General features: G+C 33.5%; 2 protein-coding genes across 3 annotated transcripts; one reads left to right on the top strand and one right to left on the bottom strand.

The window, feature by feature from the left end:
- Positions 1-2317: 2317 nt before the first annotated feature.
- Positions 2318-12659, top strand: LOC133848267 (neurogenic locus notch homolog protein 1). 2 transcript variants are annotated; one of them, XM_062283762.1, is made up of 6 exons: positions 2318-2460; positions 4922-5099; positions 6284-6516; positions 6586-6667; positions 11511-12124; positions 12187-12659. In XM_062283762.1, the coding sequence occupies exons 1-6, from the start codon at positions 2458-2460 to the stop codon at positions 12394-12396; spliced, it is 1320 nt and encodes a 439-aa protein (XP_062139746.1). In that variant the 5' UTR covers positions 2318-2457; the 3' UTR covers positions 12397-12659. The 2 variants fall into 2 exon arrangements, with proteins under 2 accessions (XP_062139746.1, XP_062139747.1); XM_062283763.1 differs by having other exon boundaries at positions 2319-2460; positions 4922-5024.
- Positions 12660-14460: 1801 nt separating this feature from the next.
- Positions 14461-19206, bottom strand: LOC133848995 (ras-related protein Rab-35). Its single transcript, XM_062284796.1, has 4 exons — positions 18898-19206; positions 18136-18808; positions 15708-16007; positions 14461-15639 (listed from the first exon to the last, which is right to left on the bottom strand). Exons 2-4 carry the CDS (start codon positions 18185-18187, stop codon positions 15386-15388), a joined length of 606 nt encoding a protein of 201 aa, XP_062140780.1. The 5' UTR covers positions 18188-18808; positions 18898-19206; the 3' UTR covers positions 14461-15385.
- Positions 19207-19817: the final 611 nt, after the last annotated feature.

The following is a 19817-nucleotide window of genomic DNA, read 5'->3' as shown; positions in this document are numbered from 1 at the left end:
ATTTGGCATAATATATCGTAAATGTTATAGTATATCGATATACCAAATATAAACTTCGGTATATACTAGTATTTTCTGGTATATTCAGTTGGAATATTTTAAGTTATACTTTTATTGAAAAGGTTAACGGGTATCTCAGAGTTGTGAACTATCGACTGTAGCTTTCTTATTTGTTCAATAAATATTTAACAACTCAGCTTTGACATTTGTTATATATCTATATGAGTATATATATATATATATATGTATTTTTTTTTTTGGGCATCATAACTATTATCAAATAGACTTTAAAATTAAAACGTATATTATCTTTTGGGCCGACGGAAATTAAATGGAATGGAAATGAGCAAAGTCAATTCCACGTGTTATTTACAGATTTCCGGCAAAAACTTATAATGAAAAGCATAAATTAAATGCGAAACAGAAGAAAAAATAACATAAACAAATTAGATTGAACAGCATGAATGTCAACACGCATATTTCTAATACATGCTGCAGCCCACTGCAATGAATCTATTTAATTGCAATTAGCATTCTGTGAATGTAGTAGCTAAAATAAATAGAAGCGACTCTCGCTCGCTCTCTCTCTCTCTCTCTCTCTCTGTATTTCTATAACAAAGGCAAACGCCTTCGTGTGATACAAATTGCTGGTTAACTGCCTCGATTCGTTTATAAATGTACATGGCATGAGTATATGCTATTATTAATGAGATAAACATGACCATATTTATGGGCCGGACATCTGCATTGAGATCAGCGATCATTGATCATCATCATCGATGATCGCAGAGAGCGCATATCGAAGAGCGATATCTCATTTAGTATGTACTATACAAATTTGTATCATCGATAAACACCAAATGAAATAATCATGAAGAGAGAGAGAGAGAAATCAATGTGTGGCAATTTGTATAAAAGCATCTTGCGATTATTAATTATATTCACCTTTATTGTTCTACCCTTGAGGAATATGCAAATTCGTTAATCGGGTTTGATGAGCTGCAGAAATTTATGCGTTTTATTTTGCTAAAAAAAAATTTTATTATATAAAAATATGTTAGAGTTGTATTTTAGCTTAAGAAATTAATCCTTTTTTGGTTTGAAATGAAATTATAAATAAATAAATAGAATATCTGAATTTTGAAAAATGAAAGAAATTTAGCAATTAAGACAATTCGAATATAGTTTTAGTGCAAAATTTAAAATCGTAAATATATAAATAAAGACTGCGCTTTAGCTATAAAAATAAATATTTTTTACTTTGCTAATAAACAAAAGAAATTATAAGTAATTAAATATAACTTATAATGAAATTGAGAAATTAAAAAATTGTATTCACCCAATAAGTAATCGAAAATATAAATAAATACAATTTTGAAATTAAAAATTGAAATTATGATTATTTAGACATTTAATTAAATAATTCACTAAAGAAATTGCAACATACTTTTATTTCATAATTTCTGTCAATAAATTTTTGCTAATATGGAATAAATATAATAAACAATTTTTACCAACAATTAATTCGATGCAGTAAAAATGAGTTTACTTTTAACGTTGCCATAAATAACTAAAATATCATACAAATAAATACATTTTCTGATTTTTAATTGTCTATAAATTCAATTAATTTATTGATTACAATAAATTTTTATGTTTTTTTAAATACATATATAAATACACAAGATAGTACAAAATAATAACAATTTGTTGCATAAAAAATGTGTTTTACGATTTTACAAGTCTTTATTCCTTGAATTAAAAATATTAAATATATATTCAAAAAGTAATGAATATGTACCAAGCGAATACTGAATGCATTGAATTTTATTGAATAGCGCACAAACAATAACACATTAAAATATGACGCCTACGCATAAGAGAACTCTCATATACCGAAAAGCAAGTTGTCAAGTACACGAATATAAATAACCTGATGGCTAAGCTAGCTCTATGAATGAATGAATAAATGAGTGAATGAATGACTGAGTGTAAGGCAAAGCTAAGCAACGCAAAGCAAAGAAACAGTAAATGACTTTTAACTGAAATCAAATAAAACACATCGAACAACAAAAAGCAGTTCCGACCTGACAAACACTGCCAAGTTTGTCAAGTCAACTTTGACGAAAACCGAGACTCGAAAACTCTCTGGCTCTGTCTCTGGCTCTGACTCTGGCGATGATGACGCCAACGTTGGGTTTCTACGAGTATTGTCTCACTTCTCAGCTGTTCTCAGCGACCTTTTTTTTTTTGAGACAGATACTGAGATACGGACGTGGACAGGCTTATAAATAGCCCAAGACCGTCTAGAAGCCGCTTTAGTTCAAATCGAACGCTTCAAGTGGCATATAATTTTAATCTAGGCAACTACTCGACTATATCCATCCCAAATTCTACTCCTTTTTTTTCTATATTTTTTATTGTGTTGTTTTTGTTGTTTCATAAAAGAAGAAGAAAATGGTGAGTGCATTCAAGTGAGCAACTGTTCAATGTAAACAAAACTCTTGAAAGATATCAAACAAATCAAACTGTTTAACTCGATATTTTACAAAACAAAATCGAGATATAAAAATGCCAAACAAAATAAAACATGATTTAAATATGCTACGTGAGCCGAATATTCAAACTAAATGAACTTAATAAACATTAATAAAAAAAAAATAAGAAAAAAAATTGTGAAGCGTCGGCGTCACTGGAAATTCCTTCAATTTGAGTTCTGTTTGAAGTGTTTGCTTCCGGCACTTGGCTTAGCCAATGAATCAGACAAACTAACAACACAAAAAATGACAAACTGTTAAGAGAAAAATCTGATAAATTTTGTAATAAATTTACGTAGACTCGGATGGTTTTTTTGATCCTACAATTTGAATAATTTCGAGTGATATAAAATGAAACAAAATAACGAAAAGAGACTCCAAAAATGTGTATTTATAATTTAAGTAAATTTATTTGCTTTAATACAATTTTATATAATTTCATTTTGTTAAATATAAATAAAAAGATGAAGACTAAGAGTTAGAAAATTTAAAAGAATTTTAAATAACATTATTTCGTAATACACAATTAAATGCAATATTAAGAGTAAATATAAAAGAATCGTACGAAATACTAATAATAAAAATAATTGCAAGAATTTGTAATGAGAAAAGAAAGCACAAAACATTGTACGAAATACTAAGAATTAAAATAATTGCAAGAATATTTCTGCGAATTCTGAGCAATATGTAAATTTCTCAGGAAGCAAGTCAATTAATGCATATAACAAAAAAATTTGAGAAAAGGGAATGTTAGGTAGACGATAAACTAGCAAAGTTAGATCTTTCAATCATATTCTGAGTTGGCTTAATAAATAACACATTTGTCCCACAAACTTAGAGAGTTAAACATAGCTCACAACTCAAATCGATTTTTGGGGAATTCCGTAAAAATAATTAGCTAGAATTATGCGGATGATTAATCGCACGCTTTAAGCTAAACTTATGTGAAGCGATTAATATTCGATCATAATTTGAGATCATTCTATTCCTATTGCATTGACCTTGTATGGCCAAAGCAGCGGCTGCTGTCTTACTTTGCTCTAGTCAAGTGTGATTTTGAGGTTGCTTTTTTTGGGGCCGAAAGTAATTCAGGCAAGCTGCTGCCAATTTGCATAATTTTGCGGAATTTCGTAGTCATTTAATGTGTTCGAACTGAAATCGAACTTGTCAAACAGCAGCGCACAAACAACAACAACAAGTTTATTTGCCATGTGTCATCCGCAAGCACAAAACGATCGCAAATCTTCAACGAGATAATGTAATAAAGCCATCGAGCCCAGATGACGGACCAAATTTGGTAAAGCAATCTTAATTAAGTAGCGCAACTAAATCGAATATTTAACGCTCACCGGACACAGTCGTAATACTTAATACGCTGACGATGTTAACGATATTTGTTGTCGCTGACGATGCGATGACGATAAACTAATTTGTTTATTTATGAATTTAGAATTTTGTTATTTTTGTTCTCACTTTTTTTGTTGTTTGTTTGTTTGCGTTGCTTTGCGTTGCGTTCCAAGTAATGCTATGACACACCGTATTTTTTGAAGAGCGTGAAGCAAAGTGAACTTTATGTAAACAAGTTTCTGGTTGATTAGCTATAAAATGCAAGGTATTCATTTCATTCGATAGCTTATCAATTTCATTTGATGTGATATCATTTTATTGCTTTCAATTATAAGATTCGTGATAATGCAATTGGAGGGGCTCGAATGTTAGCTTATTAAGATTAGTTCGACTTTTAGTGAAAATACATATTTTAAGAATTTGTTAAGCGTAGAAATTCGTTAATAAGAATTTGTTGCGAATTAAGAGCAATATGTAAACTGCATATTTATATAACAATTCGAAAGAAGCAAGTCAATTAACGTATATAGCAAAAAAATTAAAGTAAAGGGAATGTTATTCCACATTAAATTCATTTTTCAAAAAAAGACACAATACATATTTGAGTGACATAACTTTAAGATACAGAAAAACAAACCATATCTAAGGGACTTTTTGCTTATTTCTTATGTCTAGGTTCTATTTTACAAAAAGAATCTACAACGATCCAAAAAAAAAAAACATAATTTAGTGTTGCATCAGTCGCACTACTATTTTAAGGAGCATAGCTGTATATGCTCTTTTAATTTGTATTCCTTTTGAAATTTGAATTTAAAATTAAATCAAAATATTAGTACAATAAACTAACACATTAGCTCTTGAAATATTAGTTATCATTGCAATGATTTCGTCTTTTAAATTTGATTTTTTTTGTTGTACATTCTAAATAAATTTAAGGTTGCAAAGAGTAACTTTTAAATTGGTTCATAAACAAACGTTTACTACTTTTAATATAACAATTTTGTAATCATTTTTATTTCTTCAATTTTCCTCAACAGTTTTTACAGTATCAACGGCTCTTAGGCCTGGCAGTGATGCTCATGGCAATCGGCAGTTCGATGGGCAAAAAACTAGAGAAGCGTTGTGTCAACTGTTCATATCGTACGTATTACACCTATGGCAACGATGGCCGATCCCTGCAGCGCGTGATCTATACAAATCCAGTCTACACACGTGGTATTTACAATATACAAGAATACAGTTCTCCATACTCACACAATGTTGTCTATGATTTAACTCTTGACTAACTGCCAAAGGCACTTTTACCTTTTAATACCAGAGCAAAAAAAAAAAATTGAAGCATTTCCGTGAAATTATCGTACGGCAGATTTTGTTGCAAATGGTTTGATAAAATATTACAATGAATGCATTTTTGTTTATTTATTTCTTTACTTTGTTTATAAATTGAGACGCTAGCAAATAGGAGACTTTAGTTAATGATTAAATTGTTGTTAAACAAAAATATTATTCACTTATAGTAGCTGTAAGAGAGCAAGATATTTAGTAGATTAAATTAGTTTTTTCATCATGATTATAATTCGATTTTCACTAAACAAATAGTATTAATAATTATTCATTTTTTTGTTGAATTTGAATTAAATTTTTTTGCTTAAAGATGATTAATTTGTAAATCAATGATTTAGTCAATATTTTGTAGAATGAATTAATTTATTTATTTATTTATGATTTTTCATTTTTTTTTAATTTGTCATGTGGAATTGATACAAAATTTAACAAGTGTAGAATGATTTTAAGTAAATACAATAATAACTATAGTCCTTATAATTCTTAAGAATGTTAGAGCGATTACTTAAAGAATAATACGTGTCTTAGTTGCTTTGGCTGGCAACGTAATATATATTACACTCTATGGTATATTTTTAGTGTATTCTTATATGAATATACCAAATATAGTTTTTGGTATATTTTAGTATTTTTATGATATACCATATATACAAATTAAATGGTATATTTTTGGAATTATACCGCACTCCTTCGCTTTTATTCAAAAAAAGACAAAGTTCTGTTTTCGACTTTTGCGGAAATGCAACGATAAGTTGAGCTAACGAAAGCACTTGGTTAATACGAGTTTAAATCATCCTTAATCACACTCACAGACACACACACACACATACGCAGAATCACCACACTCACACACTCACCGATGTTTGTATGTATTTTGTATATAACCACGTAGTTGAAATTAGTCGTAGTCGTATTTTGCAATCGCACGAAACACCTTTATGCAACTGCCGCACACCTTTTCTCTTTCTTTCTCTCTCTCGCTCTGTTTTGCAATCGTGCCACCTGCCACCTCCCACCCGCGACCATCTGGTATTTTTTGGACATCCCATTTGAAGGCCAGACCTATGGCTGCAGCGGCAATCCGTGCGGAGTGAATGCCGTGTGCCAGGAGGCCTCCGGCGGCCGTCCGGTCTGCTCCTGCCCGCCCGGCTTTAGCGGTAATCCGCTTACGCACTGCAATCGCGGCGAATGCCTCGACAACATCGACTGCCGCGGCGACCTGCAGTGCAAGGATAATCGTTGCGTTAATCCATGTGTCGGCGCCTGCGGCATCGGCTCCAATTGTGACGTAAGTTGTTGACAACCTTCGCGCTCGCTTCATCCAATGAAAATGACATGATGACATGATGTTTTGCAGGCCAGAAATCATGTTGCTGTCTGCAGTTGCCCGGCTGGCTACAACGGAGATCCCTATACCTCGTGCCATCTGAACGATCCAGGTAAGCCCGAAAATGTTTTAATAAAAACGAATTAAGGATTAGAGCCAATGAAATTACGATAATATTTCATTATGTGTGATTAACTAAAGCGCGCTTCGCTTCAACGAAATGCGTACACAAATCACTTTACATTTAAGTCGCAAAAAACTTGTTATTATTGTTGTTGTCGCTTTATAGCCAATTGACTGGTTTTGACCAAAAAAAGTCATTTTCGGGCTGGGCTGCGCTCGCATTGATTCATTTTTTTATTCAGTTCATTTTTTATGTAGGTTGACGTGCATAATATTTTGCTCGCTCAATACAACAACAACAAGAACAACAACAACAGCTGTGTGATGAACGCCCAACACAAAACGCACTTGCTCTTTGTAATTTTATGCTAATTAGCTGGCATTTTGTTTCGTAATTGTCAAGATCAAGGACGGGGCCAAGTAGGCGAAGGCGAAAGCGAACGACGCAAACCAGAAATGTCGATACTCTTGCATACTATAAATGATATCAGTCTGTATAAGTTTGCTATCGGCTTTGCCATTTCTATATTATTAGATTAGATTTATTACAAACTCGATATCTTTAGCCAACAATGTTATCTGCTTGATGGTCATATAGATTAAGAACGTTGTTACATTTGTTTATATTATTGATTACATAATGGATTGGCTTATTTTTATATAAATATTAAAATTTATATAGTAATTCATTAAATTGTTATAATAGCATAATTTCAAAACTACAATATCTATTTTAAATAATTAAAAAATATATTTTCATTGAATTTCTCTATAAAATTTCATTTCACACAAAATAGAACAACAAAATGCACTTGTTTACATAGCAAATTAATCAGTTTCTCATAATTCATGCTCTCTCTTTCTCTCTTTACCTGCAACTCATGTCTTCTTCTTGAATTTTAGCACTAGCAACGAGCAACTAGCAATTGCTTCTGCTAAAAAAAAAAAACGAAGGCCTTCTGCTATCCTTTTCCCACTAATGCAAGCTTGAGAAGTAGCCACTTCATCCCTTATACTTTTACACTAGCAAGTAGCAACTTCTTCCGTTAGACTATTGCACTAGCAAGTAGCATCTTCATCCCTTATACTTTTGCAATGTCAATTAGCAACTTCTTCCTTTATACTTTTACACTAGCAAGTAGCAACTTCTTCCGTTAGACTATTGCACTAGCAAGTAGCATCTTCATCCCTTATACTAATGCACCAGCAAGTAGCAACTTCTTCCTTTATACTTTTACACTAGCAAGTAGCAGCTTCTTCCCTTATTCTTTTACACTAGTAAGTATCAACTTCTTCCGTTAGACTATTGCACTAGCAAGTAGCAACTTCTTCCGTTAGACTATTGCACTAGCAAGTAGCATCTTCATCCCTTATACTAATGCACCAGCAAGTAGCAACTTCTTCCTTTATACTTTTACACTTGCAAGTAGCAGCTTCTTCCCTTATTCTTTTGTACTAGTAAGTAGCAAATTCTTCCTTTATACTTTTATTCCGCTATACTATTGCCCTGCTAAGTAGCATCTTTATCCCTTATACTTTTGCAATGTCAATTAGCAACTTCTTTCTTTATACTTTTACACTGTCAAGTAGCAACTTCCTCTGTCAGAAAAGTAGCAACTTCTTCTGCTAGAGAATTGGCAATTTCTTCTGTTAGACAAGTAGCAACACCTTCTGCTTTCCTTTTCTCACTAACATAACCTTGAATTGTTGCAAAGTCTTCTGTTATACTTTTAGCACTAGGAACTAGCAATTTTTTCCGTTAGAAAAGTAGCATCATCTTTTCGTATACTTCTAGAACTAAAAAGTAGCAACTTCATCTGCTAGAATAGTAGCAATTGCTTCAAGTTAACTAATTTAATTCTGCTTTTATAAAAGTGAAAAGAATAACATTTCTGTTATTCATTTTCATTATGCTGGGAGTATTGTTCAAATGAAACCACTATATTTGCTGATCTAATGGCAACGTCTGCTTTACTTTATCGTTACGTACATTTTCTTCAACTTAACTTTTAACTTGTTTTGCTTTAGGTGATCGTTTGAAGCTCTCACATATTCAACAGCTGAACTCCTTATATTCAAATGTATATATGAAATACCAATTTATTTTCAATAATTTATTTTATCTCACTTCTAAAAAAAAAAGTACTGCGGAATATAGATTTTTTAAGTGAACTTCAATGTTAGTTAAGTTAGCATAAATAAGTATTGCAGAATATAGATGTTAATATTACATGAAAATAAGTAGAATAATGATATACATATATTATATATAGAGCATTTAGAAGTCGTTGTATATAGAAAGGCGCATTAGTTGCTTGGCACAGTCGAAGAGTGTGATTTATGCAGGGTCATGTTATTCATGTGCAGGTTTGCTGTTGGGTCAAAGGAGCAGTTGGGCAGTCGAAGGCAGTTCCCGCTCCCCCCGCTCCCCGCTCCATGTCCCCGCATAGTGGACAACTTATGCGGCAGTAACAAAGCGCAAATAATTGGGGGCGTGGCTGGGCGATGGCACTTGAAATAGCCCTGAATAAATCGAATAAAGCAATGGGCCCCGTCTCCATCTCCGTCTCCGTCTTCGTCTCCGTCCACAGTTCCAACTCCAGCTCCAGTTTCAGTTCAAATACAATAGTAGTCAAAGCTCATTTATGCGCATAATTTTTACTTATAATTTACTTTCATTTTTTTGCTGTACAATTATCGTGGCTTTCTTTGCGGCAATCCTTGTTTCGGATTCCTTTCATTGATGACGATGATGATAATGATGATGATGACGATGATGATGATGATGATGATGATGATGATGATTTCGAAATTGTGGCATTTGTAACCATGACAAAAGTTGTGGCACACTTTGGCAATCATTGCAATGCTTAAAAGTAACTCAACAACGGACAAAACAACAGCTAAATGCTCATATTTATTTATAGATTTGGTCAATCGACTCCTCCTCCACAAAATATAGCTTCAGTCGACCACTTGAGTACTGCCATCTCTGATTTCATTTCCATTTCCATTGTTTTGCCTATTGTTTGAAATTTACATTATGGATACGTACTTATTGTGTATATCCCCAGAATATATACATATATAGTCATCAGTGTATATATATACAAATATGCGACATGAATTCAAGTGCAAATGGGCGTCTCCAATGTCCTTCTCTCTCTCTCTCTCTCTCTGTCTGTAGCTGTCTCTTTCTGTGTAGGAGTTGGGACAGCTGCAATCGCCGTATATAAATTTCTATGCCTTCAATTTATGGGCTTAAGCCAAATGCTAATTGCAATGCATATGAATCAATACTGAACCAACAAAAAAAAACCAAAAAAATTTGCATTTAAATTGGAAATTTATTTAAATGCACTCAATGAAATTGATAACCGAATGCTGAATGCCACAAAACTTAATACCCTGTGCGCTTGTCTCCTTCAAAAGTTTCCTAAACTCGCAGTTGTCCCCTAAAGGAAATTCTCTTAAAGTATAGTGAAGTCTTTACTTCGCCTAAGGACATTCAACTTAATTCAAATGTGGTCAACAGCTTTTACATTCAGTTTCAAAAGTGTTTAATGTAGAGACTAAAAATCTCTATTTAAATTGAGAAATATCAACAGCATTTTCATTTTTGCTTTTCAAAATACAATTATAAAATTGCCAAGCTTTTCTGAAATATTTATTTTTGCAAAACAAATTTCCAAACTTCTTTTTAAGCACGTTATAAAAAATTTTCTATTTTGAAATTAAAATACTTTAAAATCAAAATTATCTTGTTTCTACTTAGTTAATATTACAAATTTGTTTCATTTTCATAGAAAGAAATCAATTCTTATTCAATACAAATTTTTAAATTTTGAATATATTATATTTCTTTATACATAAATACTTTCCTTTCAAGAAATCAATTCATTTATCTGCAATATTTATGTGACATAAAACTTTACTTGTTTTTAGGTAATTTTTAATATTAATCAATCTTTTGCATTAACAACTTTAAAATGTAAAAAAAAAATACTTAAAATGTTCTTTATGCAAAGAAAAAATACATAAAAAGATTCAATTTTTTGCAATACAAATGTTTAAATTACAAAATTGACTTTCAGTTCGAAATGTACTTTATTTTAAGAAATACTTTTTTTATGTAATTTACAGAAATGAATTTAACAGAAATATAAATTTGTTAATTCAAATTTCCTTGTGACAGAAAAATTAAAAGAAATTAATAGATTTTATGCCAGTGATTCAAAAAAACATTCAATTCAAAATTAATATTTTTTTTAAGTAACTTCCATAAATGAAACTATTACAATATTTAATTTTGCACTCGAAATTTAATTGCAGTGAAGTAATTTGTATATGAATTGAATAAGAATTTAGAATTTTGTATGAAATTCACCCTGACAATTTATTATTTATTTATTTACATGTTAATTATTATACAAAATAATATAATAACTATAAGAAGGGAATGCTAGCTATTAAGCCTGATAATTTTATTTATATTTTTAGAATAGAAGTAAGTTTATTATTTATTGATTTACTTGAGCATTTCATTTTAAATTTTATTTATATACAATAGAAGCGACTATAATTAATATTATAGGCGGTTACAACTTTATTTAAAACTATAGCTACAGAAGTCTCAAGCAAGTTCCACAATGTTTAATCATCTTGTATTTATACTCAGTTCTTTTCTCGCTTTGTGGTCCACATTTATTCCTGATAGTTAACACTTTATTTTCAATACCATATTGGCTTCTTTATTACATTGTCATGGGCGGGGATTACTCGATAAAAATAATAACAATATATTTATCGCATCGATTACTCGTACATTGCAGAGGAACAATGCCATCCGAGTCCGTGCGGCATTAACACCAAATGCGAGATCATTAACTCGGTGCCAACGTGCTCCTGCCTCCACGGCTATCTGGGCAACCCGCTGAGCGGTTGCCGCCACGAATGCGAACACGACGGCGACTGCGGCGGCCGCGACATGTGCAGCAACTACAAGTGCGTCCCCTCCTGCGGCCAATGCGGCATCGGTGCCAATTGCAAGACGGTGGCCAACCATCGAGCCATCTGTGAGTGCCCCAAGGGTTACATTGGCAGTCCGTACACCGAATGCCGTCCCGAATGCTACGGCGATGTCGATTGTCCAGCCAGCCGCCCGGCCTGCTTCTATGGCATCTGCAAGAACACATGCGAGGGCGCCTGCGGCGTTGGAGCCGATTGCAATCTGCGTGGATTGACGCCTGTGTGCAGCTGTCCACGCGACATGACTGGCGATCCGTTTGTGCGCTGTCGCCCCTTCACCAAGGAGGATCTCTGCGATCCCAATCCATGCGGCACCAATGCCATCTGTGTCCCCGGTCACGACAACACCGGACGCGAACGTCCCGTCTGCAATTGTCTGCCCGGACACACGGGCAATCCTCTTTCGCACTGTCAGCGCGTAAGTTTTGCACTTCGCAATTTGAAATTGCCTTTGATTTATTCTTCTCTTCTCTGTTGCAGGGCGAGTGCTTGAGCAACAACGAGTGCCCCGATCACCGGGCTTGCATCAACTATCAGTGCGTCGATCCCTGCATTGGCAAATGCGCCACAGGCGCCAGCTGCGAGGCGAAAGCTCATCTCGCCGTCTGTCGTTGCCCCGCCGGACAATCGGGCGATGCTCTCGTCTCGTGCCGCCAAACGCGCACCTTCCCCGTGGCCAAGTACCACTAACATAAGTCTAAGTGTTTCACAGTGCTAGATGATGTTCATTCTGGCTACCAAAACGCCGCACTGCCTGCCCGCAACAACAACAACTGCAACAGCAACAACAACAACAACAAAACTCTCACTCACTTTCACTCACAGTTCTCAGTGCTTTTCTATTAATCCAATTGCACCTAATTCGCCTGTGACACCGCTAAATAAAAAACAAAACAAATACAAATTGTAAAACGAATAAAAACGAATTAAAAAAAAATATAATTACAAACAAATTGCGTCTCTCTTTGATTATGGAATGGGTACTAAAAATCGCTAAACAATATTTGCTATAAAAGATGCGAATTTAAGAATGCTAAATTCAGTAGCAAAAAATTGAATAATTGGTAATAAAAACTAGAATAATTGATTATAAATTATTTAGAAAAGTAAATATCAAAGACCACCCAAAAATTGTCTATGAAAGATGCCAATTCAAAGATGCTAAATTAGGTAGCAAAAAATTAAATAATTGGTATACAAATTATTTTCTTTAAAGATGGTAATTTAAACGTTTTAAAAAATTAAGAAAAAAATAAAGTAATTAATTATAAATTATGTAGGAAAGTAAATATTAAAGACCACCAAAAAGTTGTCTATATAAGATGCCAATTTAAATATGTTTTATGTTACTGCAACATAAAATAAATTCATTACAAATTATTTTTGTTTAAAGTTGACAATTTAGAGTTGTTAAATTATGCAGAAAAAATAAAAAAATTGCATATAAATTAGTTAAAAAAGGAGATATTAAAAACCACCATAAAATGGTCTATTAAAAATGTCAAGTTAAAGATTTAAAATTTGGTAGCAACAAAAATCAAATAATTGATAATAAATTATTTTAAAAAGTATTAAAAACCACCATTAAATTGTCTTTAAAAATGTCAACTTGAATATGTTACATTAGGCAGCCAGCAAATTTAAAGAATTGCCTAAGCTTTACAAAGCTTTTAAATACAAAATTGTGGCGATTAAATATATAGCTATATACTATAAATATTGGATTTTAGCAATTGATAAATGAAAAACTCTACCTATAAAAGGAAACATATAAGAAAGCTTGACTCTCAATAAAATCAAAACATTGTGGTATTATTATTTAACGAAAATATACTGAAATATACCGAAGGTTATTTTTTTGCTATATCGATATACATTTCCATTAAAAATATACCATTGAGTACAGAATATACTATTGAGTGTCAAAATATACCAAATTGTCAATCAAAGCAATTAAAACTGGACTTCAGCAACCGCTTCTTGCCATCTAAAAGTGTTTCGTTAATAACTTCTACAAATTTTAGCTCATTATTAAATATCAAAATCTGTTTATACGGACAAATATATATATATATATATATATATATGGACAAACTTCTAATAACCTTTGTGTAGCTGCTACAAAAAAGAATAATTACAGCAATTAAATGCATAAAAAAAGGAGAGGCTAACTTTGTTATTCCTAACTAAAGTTCGTCAAAGAGAATCCACTCAAATTTGTTGCAACTGTATTAAAGACACCTTCAAATTCCATTGCACAATCTACATCATCTGCAAATATAAATTGTATTATTAAATATCCTTTTTTGTTCTGTACTTTAACCATACTTACACACTAGCAAAAAGTTGTGCAAGAGAGTTATTTAAAAATTGAATTAGTGGCTTTATTTTATAACGTTCATACTCGTTCTCATTCTGCTGTGAATATGAATATATACAAGTATATATATGTATATATAGCATATACATATATAGAGGTATATGCGAGTATATATCAAATTATATATGCATGTATAGTGTGGATAGTAATTAACTATGGATTTACCGCACTTTCTAAAAGTCTCTGCCATTAAATAATTATATTTGGTGTTGAAACACAATAAATATGTATACGATTTCTGATTTTAAAAAGAGTCTATTATCAATCTATATAGTAAATACAATCATATACAGTTATTATTGATCTCACTTTCATATCTAATTGGCATATGGAAAACAAATTTACAGACCCGACAAAAAAAAAAAACAAAAAAATATATATAATAATAATTATATTAATTACACAATATATAATTGATAAATTGAACATAACTAAGTGGTAAGTGCAAGGAGGTGGTCAAATATCAAAATTGGAAGTGAAGTTTGATTGATGATCGAATACTACACATATCAAAAATTCATCTGATAACTGAACTATATGTGTGTGTGAGTGTGTGTGTGTGTGGCTGTGGCAAATATCAGTTTCAGTTTTAGGAGGGGGGTTGTTAAAAATAGTTTCCTTGGCGAAAGTGTTGTACAAAATGCCATTTTTTGTCGCACAAAATTGATAAATAATAATACAACGATGAAACGTATAATAATCATAGATCATTTGTTGGTTTTGTTCTCATTCTGTCTCGTTTTCTCAGCTGCTGCGTATAATCGCAATTATTGTTTCAATTATCGTTATCATTATTTAGTATTATAATATAATATTGTAAATACGATTTTGTTTGTTTTTGTTTTTTGTTTCTGTTTCAAATATAAATATATTCTTGTATAAATATGCAATTTGTTTTGTTTTGTTTTTTTCTTTTTTTGTTGTTTTTTTTTCTCATCTTTATGTATATTTATATATAATATATATAGATATACGTATATCGAGATACATATATGTATATATATACACAAATATATATATACATATCGAATTTATATATATGTATATAATATGTATATAAATTGCTAAATACAATTAATTGCGCTTTACATTTTCATAATTTTTCTTTTCTCTTTTACGGCTCTGAGGCATTACAAAAATTAAAACAAAAAAAAAAACTTGTCTTGTGTGTGTGTGTGTGTGTAAACTACATGTTGGTCTATCTGTTTGTGTGTGTGTGTATGTGTGTGCCATTATGAACCTGTACTACGCGCCACCACAACATATTCTCATCAAGATTCGACTGCAACGACGCCGCTTTCAACTGCAACATTTATTGGATTTCCGATTGCCCTTCTTGTTGCTCACGACAATGCGATCCTTTTGCTGCTCATCGGAGGCGGTGCGCAGCTTATGACTGAGCACCTGCCGCGTTATCGACAGAAACATATCCTCAACGTTGAGGTTATCTTTGGCGGATGTCTCGAACAGCTGAATATCCATTTGTCGCGCAAATCGTTCCGCATCCTCCGTAATGACAACCTTTCGATCCGGATCATCGTTTTTATTGCCCACTAAAAAACGAAGATTGCACATACATTTATTTATATCTCATTTCAGATACATGACAGAGAATACTCACCTAATACTTTGTTGACGACATCGCAATTGTTTTGGATCTCCTCGAGCCAGCGTCGCACATTCGCAAAGGAATCGCCATTCGTCACATCGTAAACAATGATCACTCCATGCGTGCCTCGATAGTAGGTGCTGGTGATGGTGCGAAAACGTTCCTGGCCAGCGGTATCCCAAATCTGCAGCTTGACACGCAGTCCATCGATGACCACCGTGCGTATCTTAAAGTCCACGCCAATTGTCGTTATATAACTGCCCGAGAATGTGTCATCTGAGAAGCGTATAAGAAGCGAGGATTTGCCCACACCTAGACAAAACAAAAAAAAAAGAAAGAAAAACCATGAATAATGTATTTGTTAAATGGGTTTCAAGAAGAGAGCGTTAAGTGAGCAAAAGAGATAAAAGAAAATTCCATGAAATTTGTGTGGAATGTTCGACGATTGTTTATCCAAAAATAAATGATTTGGTAAATTGCTTTTCTCCAATTACAGCCGCAGTTAGCAACAAACTAGAGCTTTACGAGTTTCGTTTTTAAAGTAGTTTAAGAGAAAATCAATTGATCGATTCTACGAAATCTGCCAAAACATAAACATTGCACATTAACGAACAAGACATAGGAAATATACGTATTCTTAAAACACTATTCTTTAAGTTAAGCTTGAGTCCAGCGCTTAATGAAGAACCGGGCTGTTGTTCATTAAGTGAAGACAAAAAGCACGAAACATTTACTTAAGTTAATTTCAAAATAAAGTAATAAGAAATGAATAAAAAGAAATAAATAATGAATAACAATAAGTAAATACGAGGGTTGCTATTTATATTTCTGGCCTAATAATGAAAATGCGAATATTTATAAAAAAAAAAAAAAAAAATGGATTTATTGTTTGTCACAGTATTCTCCAGCAAGATTTATATACTTTTGAATGCCCTCAAATGACCACGCCTTTTTTCGATGATGTGCGGGTATAAAAAGAAGTCATTGGGTGCCAAGTCAGGGCTGTACGGCGGATGACCCATGAATTCCACATTTTGACCGCAAAAAAAAGGCGCGGGTTTGAGCTGGTGTGTTGGAGTTCACGTTGTCATGGTGCGGAATGATCCAACTTTTCTTGATCGTTTTTCGAATTTCTACAAGGACTTCAGGCAAACAAATTGTGGTGTACCACTCAGAATTGACCGTCCTACATTGCTCAAGCGAAACTGTCGCCACATGACCAGTTTTACCGAAGAAACAGGCGACCATTTGCTGAATAGTGCTTCCTCCACGAACAAGGTTCGTTGGATTTGGCTCGTCTTCAAAGACCCACACGGTCGATTGCTGTTTTGTTTTGGGCTCATAACCATAGATCCATGAATCGTCACCTGTGACGATCTTATAAATGTCTTTTGAAGCACAGGGAATGTATTTTTTCAAAATTTCTTTGAACCAATTCACACAAGCCTTTTTTTGAGCAATTGTCAAATTGTGCGGGATCCAACGAGAACAATCCTTTTTTACGACCAGGTGTTTATGCAATATCGAATGTATTCTGGTGGAAGAAATGTCAAAGGATGCCTCTATCTCACGATATGTCACATGACGATCTATCGGCCACGATAGAATCCATTAAACCAGTATTTCACAGGGCTATAGGATGACACTTAATCGCCTTATAAAGATTTAAGTTCATCGGTGCACTCTAATCGTAATAATCCAAGTTGAAAGTTGTGAAAAATAATTGCTCGAAAGTGTTCACGAGTTAATTCGATTTTTCTGCCGAGGTAAGTTTTTGATTAATCGTTTATCGAGATCAATCGTGCTCGTTCATGAACAAGTTGTATGGAGCTTTTATTGATAAAAGTCCAAACTTTTTTTGGGAAATAGCCAATTGGTCCCAATAGGGCTAGAAGTGACCAGAGGCCAGAAACTTAAATAGCAACCCTCGTACATGATTCGAAGCGTTTTTTGTTGATTGAGGAACCAAAGTCAAGTTTAGCATATATTTCAACCCATGCTTAACGAAGACACAAACCAGTTGTCCAAGCTTGGGTCAAACTTCTCTCATTTACACTAAGTCTCTCGCAAAGAGGGAAGGCAAAACAGCTGATTGGTCGAGACAACAACACAGCGAACAGCGAAGACAGCGCACAAAGAAAAAATAACAACGAAAAGATCCCAAATGTTGAATTGAGCACAAACGTTGCACTTTTTCGTTGTTGCTTTATGAATTGTTGCTATTTATAACGCTCTCGCGTTGTTCTTGCTGCTGCTGTTGTTGTTGGTCAGGTGAAAAACATGCAAAAATGCAAGCGCATATTACGCATACGCACGTATGTCTAAGCATGCAAGCTTGTCAGCGGATATGTGAGCATGTTAGTGATTGAGTGTGAGTTTGTGTTTGGGTTTGTATATACATATGTATGTATGTGTGTGTGTATTTGCATTTTACACTTACCGCTGTCGCCAATTATAAGCAACTTGAACATATGATCAAAGTGGCGTGCCATTTTGGAGCTGCTGCTGCTGCTGCTTCTACTGCTTGTAGTTGTTGGTGTTTTAATTTATTGTTAATCGGCGTCCAAGTTGCGGAACAATGCAAAAAAAAATTTCGTTACTGCTTGTTGCTATTGTTGTAGTTGCGGTTGTAGTTGTTGTTGTTGTTACTGCCGCTGCCGGTGGTGTTGTTTGCCGTCGTGTTTGTGCCTTGCTCCCACATACACGCACATGCACACACAGACACACCCACACACATACACTGGCGTGTGCCTATCTCGCTCTCTCTCACTCCCACAGCGCTGCCTGCCTGTGTGCCTGATGCTGATTATTGCTGCTGCTGCTTGCTGCCGCCGGTTGCTTAAACAATATGATAAACTGTTGTTCTGCTGAAGCTGCGGGTGTGTGTATGTGTGATAAGCTCTCTCTCTATTGTTATTGCTGTTGTTGTACGTAGAGTTTATAGTTGTTGTTTTTGTTGCTTCTTTTGTTACTTGTTATTTAATTCTCGCCCCGGCGTTAAAGCACTTGACGCTCACGTCTGTCTTTCCATGTATTTTATCAGTTGTTGTTGCTGTTGCTGTGTTGGAAGCACAGTGGAACTTTTGCTTACAATGGTTATTTGAGTTGCTGCGCTGCTGGTGTGCGTATTTTTCAAAAATATTACAATTATAATGCTTATATTAATAATGTCACAACTCAACGAACGCACAAACACACGCACAATAAATTAGCAAGTCGCCCTCTCTCCTTCTCCGTCTTCTGCTGGCTGCTTGGTTCCCTAGTCACTCTCCCTCTCCCTTTCGTGCACACAAAGCCAGCGGATTATGCCTCGATTTTTTGTTGTATTTTAGGCGTTAGGCGTCGTCGCTCGTTTTCACTCACAAATATTCACTTTTTGGTGTTGCAATTATGTTTTCAATTATTTCGCACCTGCTCTGCTGACTGTTTGCACTAACTTAATTAAAATCATAATCCTAAATAATATTCATATTATGAGTAAACTATTACTAACACACGAATATATGGAATGCAGTGTGACCAAATCTCAACCATCAAATATAACTACTTTGGTCTCAAATATACCCAACTTTTCCATAGCCTAGTATGTATAGTGACATGAGTCTAGTATATTCTGCTGCTGGCTCTTGGTGTGTGGTCACATTGACGTTCCGCTCTGATATGTTTTTTTTTTAGTTTCATTTTATTATATATATTTTATATTTTTTTTTTCCTCACTGATAAAATTCAAATAACTTTTATAATAAGTTATCGTTAGCAAAATAATAAATATATTTCTTATGTAGTTGTTTCTTTTTTGTCCTAAAAAAAAAACATCTTCGATGAGCACCTACTTGTGCAAAATTGCAGCATAGAAACGTATTAAATGTTGGTATATCGATAACGATAGCAATGCACAAATCCGAGCGAGATATTCTGGGAATCACATCTTCAGTCCTTGTCTAGTTGATGTGCAAATAATTTATTAAAAAAAAAATCCATTTATTACATTAGGTAAAAATAACCAACAATTAGCAAACAAAAATTTTTAGCATTCACAACTTACAAACTTAAAAAAAAAATATGCACCAATATTTTCCAGGTTGGTGGATGTGTTTAATGAAAATACATTAAATTGAAGAG

The sequence above is a fragment of the Drosophila sulfurigaster genome, chromosome X (assembly GCF_023558435.1).
Source record: "Drosophila sulfurigaster albostrigata strain 15112-1811.04 chromosome X, ASM2355843v2, whole genome shotgun sequence".
Taxonomy (NCBI): domain Eukaryota; kingdom Metazoa; phylum Arthropoda; class Insecta; order Diptera; family Drosophilidae; genus Drosophila; species Drosophila sulfurigaster.
Note: the sequence above shows the minus strand (reverse complement) of the source record. Positions and strands in the feature narration are given on the sequence as shown.